This window comes from Cololabis saira, chromosome 21 (assembly GCF_033807715.1).
Source record: "Cololabis saira isolate AMF1-May2022 chromosome 21, fColSai1.1, whole genome shotgun sequence".
In the NCBI taxonomy this organism is placed as follows: domain Eukaryota; kingdom Metazoa; phylum Chordata; class Actinopteri; order Beloniformes; family Belonidae; genus Cololabis; species Cololabis saira.
The window spans coordinates 37,851,962-37,866,377 of record NC_084607.1 but is presented as its reverse complement, the minus strand read 5'-3'; the positions used below and the strand labels follow the sequence as shown (position 1 = coordinate 37,866,377).

The 14,416-nt window shown below is 43.8% G+C and overlaps 1 protein-coding gene across 1 annotated transcript in view; it reads left to right on the top strand.

Moving 5' to 3' along the window:
- The window catches only part of smg1 (SMG1 nonsense mediated mRNA decay associated PI3K related kinase), a 125,340-nt gene that overhangs the window by 55,629 nt on the left and 55,295 nt on the right, over nt 1-14,416 (top strand). The window contains exons 23-30 of the mRNA XM_061712520.1: nt 257-411; nt 679-815; nt 2,222-2,533; nt 2,611-2,752; nt 3,262-3,412; nt 4,559-4,679; nt 4,790-5,035; nt 11,477-11,628. Coding sequence (XP_061568504.1) covers nt 257-411; nt 679-815; nt 2,222-2,533; nt 2,611-2,752; nt 3,262-3,412; nt 4,559-4,679; nt 4,790-5,035; nt 11,477-11,628 — 1,416 coding nt within the window. The remainder of the gene's footprint in view (nt 1-256; nt 412-678; nt 816-2,221; nt 2,534-2,610; nt 2,753-3,261; nt 3,413-4,558; nt 4,680-4,789; nt 5,036-11,476; nt 11,629-14,416) is intronic.

Below are 14,416 nucleotides of genomic sequence, written 5' to 3'. Positions count from 1 at the left end.
ACTCCCCCTCCCAACGGCAGGAAGTGCCTGTGGCTCTGAGTAGTACGTCCCAATTAATGCAGACTACTGATATTTACTCAAAACTGTGCCGAACTTAAGTATATACTGTTTAGTCTGGCATTTTGGACGCAGCGCTAGTTTAGACAGCAGAGCAAAAAAAAAAAAAAAAAAAAAAGACAGCAGAGCGCGCTGTAACCATAGTGAGAGAACTTGAGTAATGTTTAAATAGATAAGTGTCTGGTTTGTCTCTGCCCAGGCTCCAGAGGTGGAGGTGTCTCTGGCCCTGCTGGTGGAAGCTCTGTGTGAGCTGCGGTGTCCCGAGGCCATCCACGGCCTGGCGGCCTGGAGTCTCCTCACCACCGGGAAGAGCCTGGGCTGGCTGTCCTCGGTGGCCCTGCAGGCCGAGGGCCGGTAAGCACCGATCTGACCTACTCAACCTGATCACACCTTTTTAACTGGCTGATTCTTTCCTCGGACAAGAATATTTACCTGACATGTTTCAGCGATTACTTCCGCCTTCATCAAGGCCGAAACATGTCGGGACAAAATTCTTGTCCGACGAAAAGAGTCAGCAAGTTAAATTGTAAAGCCATGGACAAAATGAACTTTATCAAATCATTACTTGATCATATCTTGTTTTTGTTCTTTCTTTTTTTCTTGAATATTTGTCCTGTAAAGGTTTGAGAAAGCAGCTCTGGAGTATCAGGATCAGCTGTCTGCAGTGACTGGGATGGACTGCAGCATCAGGAGCTCTGAGTGTTGCCTGCTCAAGCTCTCCAGCAGCAGCAGCAGCAGCCCCAAACACGCCAGCAACGGTAACCGCAGCACTGCTGCTGGAGTGCACACCAGCTACAACACAAGCATGCTTGTTTGTAACGGTAACCGCAGCCCTGCTGCTGGAGTGCACACCAGCTACAACAGAAGCATGCTTGTTTGTTCCTCTCTCCTTTTGGTGTGCAGTAGAGTTGTCACTAGTGATGCACCGAATGTTCGCTAACCCAAATTGTTCGGCCGAAAATAGCAAAAATACTCGTTCGGTGGAATAAGTGGGGAAAAAAAACAACAATTAATAACGGCATGTTTAGATGACGCAATCAAACAGTGAACAGCGCAGGAGATCGGAGAGAGAGCGCAGAGAAAAGGGCCCGTACTACCGACGCGGTGGAGAACCCTCACGGTCTGATATGACAAGATCCTCCAAGAAAATAACCCAGATTTGTACGATTATTATACAAGGCTTCAGATTCTGGAGATCAGCCCCACCGCGACCCGATTAAATTGGATTTGAACGGGAGAAAATGAAAAAGGATTATGAGGAAAAAATACAATAAGTACAGTAAGACAAATTGTGACTGGCAGGTATTTCACTGCACATTTATATGATTTAGGCAGCACGGTGGCTTAGTGGTTAGCACCGTTGCCTCACAGCAAGAAGGTCCCCGGTTCGACTCCCAGGCCCAGCAGGGCCTTTCTGTGTGGAGTTTGCATGTTCTCCCCGTGCTTGCGTGGGTTCTCTCCGGGTACTCCTTCCTCCCACAGTCCAAAAACATGCATATTAGGTTAATTGATGATTCTAAATTGTACGTAGGTGTGAGCATGAGTGTGATTGTGAGCATGGTTTGTGTGTTTATATATGTGGCCCTGTGATGGACTGGTGACCTGTCCAGGGTGTAACCCCTGCCTCTCACCTGAAATGAGCTGGGATAGGCTCCAGCAGACCCCCGTGACCCCGCAAGGGATAAAGCGGGTATAGATAATGGATGGATGGATTTATATGATTTATGCAATGGTGAAAAAATTGGTAAAATAAATGAAAAACTGCGAAGAACCATTGTTGGTATTATTCAGTATTGGGCCAAGTGTTTATTATTATTTTCAGTTTCGGCCCCAGATTTTCATTTCGGCGCATCACTAGTTGTCACCATACCAGATTTCTCTTCTGATGCCGATACAATATGTATTTCCATACTTTCTTGTACAAAGGTGAAACACTCAAGTGTCAATAGTTTCATTTTATTTTAAAACATACTTTGGGAACAATAACAGCGATAAACTCTTAATACTGCGGTACTATACTGGCACTGGTATACCGTGCAGCGCTATAGTGTTAAGAGGACACTTGAAGGGATTTTTGTGTCTTACCTGGGTTTCATATCTATAAATGGACTGTAATATCACAGGAATCATTGTTCAAGTGTTTTTGTTTGTTCCATCTGACAAGGCGAGAGCAAGAAGACGGTGTTGCTGAAGTCCGGCGAGTGTTCCCCTGAAGTGATCAACTTCCTGGCCAACAAGGCGTGTCAGTGTTACGTGGCGCTGTGTGACTGGGCCTCTGTCAAGGAGTGGCAGAGCACCGTCAACGGTCTCAAGCACAACTCCAGCAGTCCCATCAACGTCAACCTGAGGACGGACTTCAACTACATCCAGGCTCTGAGCTGCTTTGAGGACGGAGACCTGGCAGGCTGCGAGGCCCAGCTGGAGCTTCTGCCTGGAGAGGACTACAGCTGTCTCTCCAACAGCAAGGACAAGCTGGGTAAATACCCCAAACAAACATTAAAATCAATGTTTAAGAACCAAACCTGAACAATGGACCTGTGTGCTTGTTTTCAGATCTGAAGAAGCTTCTGCCTTTCATGAGTCCAGACCCATCGGAGCTGCAGAGAGCCATAGAAGTGCAGCTGCTACGCAGCGCTGTCAGCGCCATGAAGAAGGAGGAGCAGCAGCAGGAGCAGAGGACCACGCTCACTCCAGAGTACGGACAGCTATTTCACTCATAACACTGCCAAACCATTTTGAATTCCTGCAATGTGCAGGAAATGTGGATTTTGACTTAATGATTGACATTACGAACAACCAGAAATTGTCATGTAGGAATGCAAATGTCCAGCAGTACTAGTGTTTAGTCTCAGCGACACAGTTGGACGATGCTAAGCCGGGAGTAGGGCGGGCTGAATGTTGGCATCGGTGTAACTGGTCAACAGAGCACAGCTTCTACCAGAACTACGTCTGTATAGACGGGCTCTGTTCAACATTTCGGACACTGAAACCAAAAAATAGCCACAAATCTCTAGCAGCTGCCGTCTTCTGCACCAGCTCCTCCCCTCGTTCAATTCTGCTTGCTCTGTTTGTTCCACTAATCCACGAACATTGGCTATGGTGTCTTGCTGCTCTGTTTTAGACTGTTTATTAATAAAAGGTACAGTCACTTTGCCTTTCAGATATTACTGTGAATATATGTTTCTTCTCTCCCTCATGTTACAGTACGTTGGTGCGCTGCCTGAAGCAGACGGGGAGGATCTGCTTGGGCCCTCTCCGCCTGTCAACGCTGACCCTCTCCGAGTCTCTGCCCACCCTCCCCATCTTGCAGCTGCACTGCACCGCCGCCTTAGAGAACACCCTGGGGGGCCAAAACGTAAGTACACGCTAAAGTAAAAACACGCTGCACAGATATGTTTGTAGGTTATTTTTCTATAAACCTTTGATTTTAATTAGTGCTGTCAGGTGATTTAAAAAATTAATCTAATTAATCACAAGATTTATAATTCATTAATCGAACTAATCACATTTTAATCTCATATCTGCTAAAGGTCCCCAAATAAAGAATTAGAATTCTAAGACATTACAAAATTGCAGTGGATGACTAATCAATTGAATACACTAAGAAGAGAAGATTTGAAATCCACATTTTTATTGGTGAAGTGTTTCATAAATGAAATTCAAAAGAAAAAGCTCAAGCACATCAGCAAACCAATTAGGCCAGGTGCATTATTCAAAAATGCAATACAAATACAGTTAAATAAATAAAATTCAGAGATAAAATAAGGCTGAGTCTCAAATAGGCACTTAAGCAGATTCTCAATTCAAAATTAAAACTAAAGCTGACTCAATACAGCAGTTCAAGTACCAGTAGCTGTAACGTTTACAGTGGAACTTGTCCGGACATGTTTAGTGTTTAAATGATAATTCAGGCTGGAGCAGCTCCGCTGATAGGAACATTATTTTTACAAAATGTACAAATCACCACGTTCTTGTTGATAGTCCTGTTTATTTCTTTTTATACATAAACTTGCCGTTCAAAGGCCCAGCAAAGATTATCTGAGTCTCCCCTGAGTCGTCCAGGTCTTTGTTAGTTTGACCAGCAGCAGGAGGAAGTGACCTGTTACTGCCAAGTGAACTACGGCTCCCTCAATGGGACATATTTAAAATACTTGCACATTTTGCCACTCATAATTAATTGCGTTAATTTTCATAACGCGTTAATTAGTAGTAGTAGTGTAATTAATTAATCTAATTAACGTGCTAAACTGACAGCCCTAGTTTATTTTTGTATAAATACTTGGTTTTAATACCACAGAATGTTTATTAAAAATAGTCTAGTAAGTTTTTGTATGCATGATGTATGTTTTGTATTTTTAGGCTTCCCTTATCTGTTCAGTGTCATGAGAGAATGATCTGTCCATCTGTTTCAGCTGATGCTGAATGGATAAAAAAATGAAATGACAAACCTCTACTGTTGCAAATCAACCACTTGTAACGTGCGCGTTTGTATTATTTGCAGGAATGTGTAATTCCTCTTAGCAGTGAAGCTCTAAACTCTTGTAAGCAACAAGATGTGCAGCTTTTCCTGCAAGCCCTCAGATATTCCACATTCCAGAGACAACTGCTCCACAAACTCAAAGGTAATTATTTAGGAATCAAACAGAAACAAAGGATTGTTGGATGTTTAATATTTGTTTTAACACTAACAATCTTCTCACCTCAAAAACGTTCCACCTTTCCCCTCGTCTAGGTTTCTCTTCCTCGATAGATGGTCATCTTACGGAACTTTCTCTGACTGCTGTCAAATTTGCCCGGAAAAAAGGCAACATCGCACTAGCATCCCGCCTTCTCAGCCAATGCAGTGATGGGTCACAAGAGGAGAAGCAGCCAGATGATCTGATCCAAGCTTTCAGACGCCTCACTCTGGAGGGGACTTTGTGGGAGAAATGGGGACCAGAAGTGCAGATAGAAAAGGCCAAAGTCCTAAGAGCCGCAGGTGAGGAACAGCAAACATTCACTTCTCTCCCCCTCTCCTCTCATATTTCTCCTGTTTTTTCCTCTTCTTATGCATGTGAGCTTTTGTTTTGCTGTCTGTTATGGTAGTGAGCAGGTCAACTGCATGTTTCAGAGAACCCTGATTCCAATTAAGGGTCGTTATCATCAGTATGTCATCAAGGTCTGCACCAGTCAGTCAATGCCCCAGCCATGTCTATCAGGGTGAAGCAGAGAAACATCCAAGACATGCAGGACATCGGCCCTGGAGGACCAACTACTGGCAATGTTACACTAGTACCTACTCAGCTACCGACTCGTCTCCACTCGACTATCGGTGTGTCCCAAATGCCATACTAAAAGTATACTTAAGTTCGGACACTTTTGACTAAATATCAGTAGAGTGCATTAATTTGGACGTACTACTCAGAGACACACGTCACTTCCTGCCGTTGGGAGGAAGTGACGTGTCACAGCAGCAGTAGCAGTTGTTACCATGGTAACAGCAGCAGTAGCAGCAGTAGCAGCACCGCCCCGCTCTTTCCCGTTTATCCTGGCCCAAACAAGATGACATTATATAATATTATTATATATGAGTATTATAATATTAATATTATATAATAATATTATTAGGGCCCGAGCACCTTCAGTGTGAAGGCCCTATTGTATCTGTAGGAATTTTTTTTTTCTTTCTTTTTTTTTTCTTTCTTTTTCTTTCTTTCTTCTGACGAAAGGAGGGCCTTTTTGCCCCCCTAAACGTCCCCAAAAAGTCACCAAATTTTGCATGCAAGTCAGGCCTGGCGAAAAATTTTATATTTCATGGTTTACATTAATGGGCGTGGCAAAATGGCTCAACAGCGCCCCCCGGAAAACTTTGTGCCTCAAGCCCCACAATACGGTTTGACGTACATGCACAAAAGTCGCTACACACCTGTATCAGTACACAACTTAAAGAAAAGTCTCTTGGCGACATGGCCGAAACGAACAGGATGTCGGCCATTTTGAATTAATCGTGTCACTTTGGCGCAATTTATGCCATTCCATCGGCAGTTAATACGGCCCGAACCGTAACGTGCCCCCAAGTGTGTTATACATCAAAATGTGCGTCTCCATCCTGCGACAACACGGATTACTTTTCTCTTTCAAAAGCGTTACCGTGGCGACGCTAGACGCCAAAAAGCGCGCCCACCCTTCATCTGGTTGGTTCAGACCGAAAAAACTTTGCGCCTCAAGCCCCAGAATACGGTGTGACGTACATGAACGAAAATCGGTACACACCTGTAGCATGTCGCAACTTAAAGAAAAGTCTCTTGGCGCCATGACTGAAACCGAACAGGAAAATATATTCATATACAAACAACAAGGCATAACATTTTTTTTTTCCTGTATCAGGGAAAAGGTGCATAAAGAGAGAACAGAAGGAAAAGAAATAAAATAAAAAAAGGAAAATAACTTAAGGGGCTAGGGCTTATCCAATAAATTATATTCTTCAATTTTGTTCAAAAGTTGTACTGCATTTCTTTTTGACATGAGTTTAAGGGCTTTAAAAAAATGGAGGAATTCGTTGTGGAATATACAAAAACGAGGTTTCACCTTCACATATTTAGATTTGTGGATGTGGAATTTACCCAGAATTATAATATTATTGATAAGGAAATCATCAATGTTATTGTCCATTGTATATTGTAATAGTCCATGCATGAAAATCGGTACACACCTGCATCATGTTGCAACTTAAAGGAGCTGTATGTAAGAGCAATAATAAACGAATCATAAAATGACCCCGATATGTCAACAGACATTTAAAAATCATGTTCATTTCAAATTCTTATGTCACTGACAACAGCACTCAAGCCAGGATATTCCAGTTTAAAAAGAGGAGTTGCAGCCCTGAACTGATGTTTATGTTGTCATTTTTTGTTTTGGCCTGAAGCTCCACCCTCCACCTATCTCCCAATCACCAAGTCAGTATTGTTTCTGAAGCTCCACCCTCCACCTATCTCCCAATCACCAAGTCAGTATTGTTTCTGAAGCTCCACCCTCCACCTATCTCCCAATCACCAAGTCAGTATTGTTTCTGAAGCTCCACCCTCCACCTATCTCCCAATCACCAAGTCAGTATTGTTTCTGAAGCTCCACCCTCCACCTATCTCCCAATCACCAAGTCAGTATTGTTTCGGCATCCGGGTTGCCAGCTCGGCTCTAATTATCCCAGCCATGGCAGCCTACGTTCCTGCTGCATTCTGCAGCCTACCTGGCAACCTCTGGTCGGGGGGAGGAGGGGGAGGGTACACGCCGCTCAACAATATTTTGAAAGTGACTGCAGTACCAGTTTTGGCCATTTCTTACAGACGGCTCCTTTAAAGAAAAGTCTCTTGGCGCCATGGCCGAAACCGAACAGGAAGTCAGCCATTTTTAATTTATTGTGTAATTTTGGCGCAATTTATGCCATTCCTTCGGCAATGAATACGGCCCGAACCGTAACGTGCACCCAGGTGTGTTATACCTCAAAAATGTGCGTCTTCATCTTGCGACTACGCGCATTACTTTTCTCTTTCAAAAGTGTTACTGTGGCGACGCTAGACGCGAAAAAACGCTTCATCTGATTGGTCCATATTTTATAGTTCTCCAAAAGTCACCAAATTTTACATGCAAGCCAGGCTTGGCGATAAATTTGATATTTCATGGTTTGCATTAATGGGCGTGGCCTAACGGCTCAACAGCGCCCCCTAGAATACTTTTCTCTGCCATAACTTTTGAATGGTTTGACATAAAGAGTCGTGGGTGGTGTCATGGGACTCGGTATAGAGTCCTTAACCATAATTGGTGAAAATTAGCCCCGCCCCTTCTTCTGATTGGTTGTCCCTATTTCCTGCTATAACATTTGAATGTTTTGACATAGAGAGTCGTGGGTGGTGTCATGGGACTCTGTAATGAGTCCTTGAGCTTCTTTGGCCTTAATTAGCCCCGCCCCTTCTTCTGATTGGTTGTCCCTATTTCCTGCTATAACATTTGAATGTTTTGACATAGAGAGTCGTGGGTGGTGTCATGGGACTCTGTAATGAGTCCTTGACCTTCATTGACCTGAACTAGCCCCGCCCCTTCTTCTGATTGGTTGTCCCTTTTTTCTGCTATAACTTTTGAATGGCTTGACATAGGAAGTCGTGGGTGGTATCGTTTCTAGTGATGCACCGAAATGAAAATTTGTGGCCGAAACCGAAACCGAAAATAATAATAAACACTTGGCCGAATACCGAACAATACCGAACATGGTTCTTCGCAGTTTTTCATTTATTTTGCCAATTTTTTCACCATTGCATAAATCAAATAAATTTGATTTAGGCATGCTTTTAAAAGAAAAATATCTTTTACAAAATTACAAGGTAGAAAACATTTGTTGAACATAAAAAACTGAACATTTTTTAATTTCCCAGCATTTCTTAAATATTCCAGCAGACATTATACCAGCAAAGAACAATAACTTAAAATAAATAAATTAGCAAAATACATTTTTTGGCCATCTTTGAGCTTACGTTAGGCTTAACTTACTGAACATTGTAACATAGGCCTTAAAACAATAAAAATGCATTAAAGCGCTCAGGGTTTTTTATCATTTCAAATGATAAATCAAACTTGTAGTGCTGAAAGACTTTGCAGATGTGCCCCCTCTAGATATTTGAGCAGAACATTCATTGCAAACAGCCATTCTTGTATTATTCTCTGCCACTCTAAAATACTTCCACACTGCTGACATGTTTGCACCGCACCACTTCACTCCACGCTCTTCGCTGTTTGATTTCGTCATCTAAACGCACCTGTAATAGATTGATTTATGTTGTTTTGGTTCCCCCTGCTGGTGAATGTTAGGTAAAATTCTTATGTGGTTAGATTTTTGTTGGCCAACACTTTATGTGGTGCGCAACCATTACGGGAGCGTTATGTGGTTAGTTTTTTGTTGGCCAACACTTTATGTGGTGCGCAACCATTACGGGAGCGTTATGTGGTTAGTTTTTTGTTGGCCAACACTTTATGTGGTGCGCAACAGTTACGGAGCGGCCAGTCTATTTATATTACAACGCCGTTATTAATTGTTCGGTTTTTTTCCCACTTATTCCACCGAACACCGAAAGTGTTTTTTTGCCATTTTCGGCCGAACAATTTCGGTTACCGAACAATCGGTGCATCACTAATCGTTTCTGATATGCTTATGGGGGGCGGTGGCCGTGAGTGCGAGGGCCCGTTCATCGCTGCTTGCAGCTTTAATTATACTTAAAGGGAAAGTTCGGTTTTTTACAACCTGGACCTTATTTCTGGCATTTTTTATGGTTGTATACTCACCCAGAGGTGTTTGGTGTCATTTGGAGTCCTTCGGAAGATATTAGGAGTTTTTTGCGAGACTCTTCTCCATATAACGGTAGTGAACGGGGCACAGCGGGACACAGACGTTGCAGCGTCTAAATAACACATGATTGCCGCGAAACTCTTCATTTCTTTTATGAATCACTAGATCTGCTTCCAGGACCTGTTGTAACATTGTGGCGCTGTCTGTGTAATAAATAAAAGAAATAAATCCGTTTGTAAACAAGACCTCTGAACTCATGACGTCATCTCTGTGCGCGCACTCTGTCCTCCGTTCAGTGAGCTCTTCAGCCGTATACTCCGGCTCAAAATGGTAAGGACGTCCATAATATTCAAAGTCGTCGTCCACAACCTCAGAATTTGACAAATATTCAGACATGTTTCAAATAACTAACAGTAAACTAACAGTAGTGAACTCCAGCTGTACACAGAGCTGCGTCTGGGACGCGCACACGAGATGACGTCATGAGTTCAGAGGTCTTGTTTACAAACGGATTTGTTTATTACACAGACAGCGCCACAATGTTACAACAGGTCCTGGAAGCAGATCTAGTGATTCATAAAAGAAATTAAGAGTTTCGCGGCAATCATGTGTTATTTAGACGCTCCATCGTCTGTGTCCCTCTGTGCCCCAGGCGCTACCGTTATATGGAGAAGAGGCTCGCAAAAAACTCCTAATATCTTCTGAAGGACTCCAAATGACACCAAACACCTCTGGGTGAGTATACGACCATGAGTATGAGTATGGATAGAGCATAGGCTACTATTGAGTACGTTCTAATGTTTCTGACGCACTAAAAAATCTCACATACTCATTTTGCATACTCATTAGGGTGGAAGTGTGGGATTTCGGACGCAGCCTTAGTTTCTTGTTAAACACCCAGATTAGAAGTAGGAGGTTGAAGTGAAGCTGCTGTGACGTATTTGAACGTGTGATCTAAATGAAGAAAACAATAACACTAAAGATGTAGAACCTGGAGGAGATGATAGATGTGCTGCTGGGTCTGTGGCTTGTGTTCAATATCAAGTTAAAAAATGAGAGTGAGAAGATTCAAGCGTCAACGCTTTTTTTTTGTTGTTAGTTTGTCTCTGCTGCTGAAAAGTCAGCTGGAGCCGTGAGCAGCTATGAAGAGACAGAGCTCCTGATAGATCTGGTCGTTCCTTATCGCCCGTCTAGATCCTTTTTAATTCTCTCCTCAGCACCAGGTTTATGAACATCTGCACCTCAGAGTTGGATCATGAAACAGACTTTTGCTGCTGTTGCTGGTTGAATAAAATGAACAATAAGAGTCAGTCTCTTTCTCTGATTTCCTCCTCCTGACTCAGACGTCTGACTTCAACCCCCCGACCAATCGTGGCCTGTAGTGTGAGGTCAGAGACAGCCGACTCAGCAGCTTAGAACGTCGGCAGAATAGATACTGAGTATCTACTCGGCACGTTAGACCCCAAGTGGAGAAGCGCAAAACCGGGGCGGGTTGAGTTGCGCTGAGTAGGTACTAGTGGAAAAGCGCCATATGTGCACCCTGTTTATAGCACACTTTGGTGATTTATCCTATCCACTGGGGTATTTTTATACAACCATAGAGGGTTTGTCAGGTTTTTATCAAGTGCTACTAGGATATGGCTTTAAAGAGTATACTTTTTAATTGATCACCCCCAAAGTTTTATTTTTTTTTAATTTTTAAATTTTTTTTTTTAAAGATTTTTTTTGGGCTCTAGTGGCCCTTTATTGAGATGCAGACTGGAAAGGGGTAGAGAGAGAACAGGGAAGACACGCAGCAAAGGTGCGCGGGCTGGATTCGAACCCGCGACCGCTGCAGGAGGAGGACTGTAGCCTCAGTATATGAGCCGCCGCTTAACCCACTGCGCCACCGAGCGGCCCACCCCCAAAGTTTTATAAGGTGAAAGCAAAAAGGACAACACATGGTGAAAATTTGCATTAGTTAGCAAGGTAGCAAATTGTCTTAAAACAAGATTACTCCATGATGTTGCGATTCTCGCGTGATCTCAAAACTGGAATAAACGTAATCTGGCAATCTGCTGTTCAATTCCCCTAAAAAATGCCTTTTTTTGGTTTGGTCCACAGGGCAGTCACTGACCTCCATGGAGATGCTGAGCAGGGCGGCCCTGTCCTACTGCAACGTGGGGAAGAACGAGGGTGCTGCCTGTCGTTCCCTGCTCACACTCTGCAAATGGTTTTTGGCTGAGTGGAAGGATATGACGCCTCAACTGAAGCAGGTATGCAGTTATTTGATCTATAAGGAGAGCATTAAGAATCCATCCGTATCTAAGGCCGCTAACAGACCGACACAGCACACACACCTCCCTGTGACAGGGTTTAAAACCACACTGAAGCTTTTCATGCACACACTTTGTTGACTCCAAAAATCTTCCTGCTGCAAGAATCTCAAGAACTTTGGAAAGGAAAGCCAGTTAAGAGATTGGCCTTAAATTGGAAAGCACAGACTTATGTTTTTGATCAGAGGTTGACGGAACCAGAACTTGGACTAGGTTTTACCCCAGTGTAAGAACTGGTTTCCCAATAGAGGGTCTGCATTGATGTCACTTCCCCACTGGACCAGCCCCCTTACTGCACTGAAAACACAGCTGCAACTAGTGGAGAAGACGGGATAACAGCTGATTATTGGCTTAAATTAAAAGGCAGTTGGACTTGACAGTGACCCGTACAGTTACCCCAAGAACCAGTGGTCCATGGACATTAATATTTGGTACAGTTACCAAGAACCAGTGGTCCATGGACAGTAATATTTGGTACAGTTACCAAGAACCAATGGTCCATGGACATTAATATTTGGTACAGTTACCAAGAACCAGTGGTCCATGGACATTAATATTTGGTACAGTTACCCCAAGAACCAGTGGTCCATGGACATTAATATTTGGTACAGTTACCAAGAACCAGTGGTCCATGGACATTAATATTTGGTACAGTTACCCCAAGAACCAGTGGTCCATGGACATTAATATTTGGTACAGTTACCAAGAACCAGTGGTCCATGGACATTAATATTTGGTACAGTTACCAAGAACCAGTGGTCCATGGACATTAATATTTGGTACAGTTACCCCAAGAACCAGTGGTCCATGGACATTAATATTTGGTACAGTTACCAAGAACCAGTGGTCCATGGACATTAATATTTGGTACAGTTACCAAGAACCAGTGGTCCATGGACATTAATATTTGGTACAGTTACCAAGAACCAGTGATCCATGGACATTAATATTTGGTACAGTTACCAAGAACCAGTGATCCATGGACATTATTATTTGGTACAGTTACCCCAAGAACCAGTGGTCCATGGACATTAATATTTGGTACAGTAACCAAGAACCAGTGATCCATGGACATTAATATTTGGTACAGTTACCCCAAGAACCAGTGGTCTATGGACATTAATATTTGGTACAGTTATCAAGAACCAGTGGTCCATGGACATTAATATTTGGTACAGTTACCAAGAACCAGTGGTCCATGGACATTAATATTTGGTACAGTTACCAAGAACCAGTGGTCCATGGACATTAAAGTTATTCTATGCAACTTCTGAGAGCTAGCAAGATTTGAAAGTGGCGCCTCCTCTAAGGAGGCGCCACTTTCCTTAGAGAAAGTGGCGTAGGGTACGCCTATGGCGTACCCTACGCCGTAGCCTACGCCGTACCCTACGCCGTAGGGGGCCGTACCCTACGCCGTAGGCTACGGTGTACCCTACGGCGTAGCTGTGGCAACAGAGCCTGCACGGCACCGCAGCGCTCCGCCAGCCGCACCGGCGCTCTCCGCTCTCGCCGTGATGGAGACGCCTACATCCCCACGGACCCCCATACAGCTTCCGAGTCGGAGCTGCTGCGGCTCTTCACGGCTGCGGCGGCTCTTCGTGTCCCCGCGGGCTGCTGCTGCAGGAGCTGCTGCTGGGCAGAGAGTCCTGCTGGGCAGAGAGTCCTGCAGCAGCAGCCCGGACGGCTAACGGCTCTGCTCCCCGCTCTCACACACACAGCGGGACCGACCCGCTCTGGAAATAACTACTGGGGGTCCGTGGCAGAGGGGAGGGAGGGGGGTTACACTGGGACACTGTGAGCCCAGGAGGACCCGTGGGAAATGGACACGGGGGGCTGGAAGCGAGTGCGCGCATGGGACAGGGCGGGGGGGCGTGGTTTAAAATGAAGGCATCTGATTGGTTCTTTCCCTTCCTGGACCTGGACCAATCCATATCATTCGGACCGAATGGGCAGGGCTTAGAGGTGCCTCTTTCAAAATTCTTGCTAGCTCTTCCACATCAGGGAGAATACCTTTAATATTTGGTACAGTTACCAAGAACCAGTGGTCCATGGACATTAATATTTGGCCACGAATCCAGTTTCTGATATTTATATGAACTTAATTTCTACGCCGGGGAAATACACGAAGCAAAGCTTGAAGGCAGACAAAAGTCTTGACACTTGGTCCGACTTCAAGGCAGGATTTGTTGTAGAAATTAAAGTGATGAGGACACGGAACTTTATGATTTGACCGTTTAACGTTAGCTACCCAAAAATCCAACATTACCTGATACAAAATGGGAACCACAAATCCACGTTTCGGTGCCTGGAATCCAGTTGTTTCTGTGAATTGCAGCGACCCATTTGTCTCTCTTAAGCTTATTTTTCGTCAGTCTGTAAAACAATAACTCAGATTTCTTGCTAAATCTATTATTACAGTCGATCCCACAACAGCTCTTTCCCATTTTAGATGTTTTCCAGTTGCTCAAACTGAAAGTTTACGCTGCCACACACTCTTTCTGACACTCAGTCTTTCTGACACTCCAAAAATACCAAACAATACCTGTGGTCCATGACAGTTCTTAGAAACCATGGGAGAATGGATGACTGATCTAATGTTATATGTAAAATTAGAAAAGATAAAATGCACACTAAGAGGGTCCAATAACCATTTTTATAATATTTGGAATCCATGAATAAAACATTTTTAAAAGCTCAAGATACTTCCTGAGAGTCCCTGAGGGTAAAG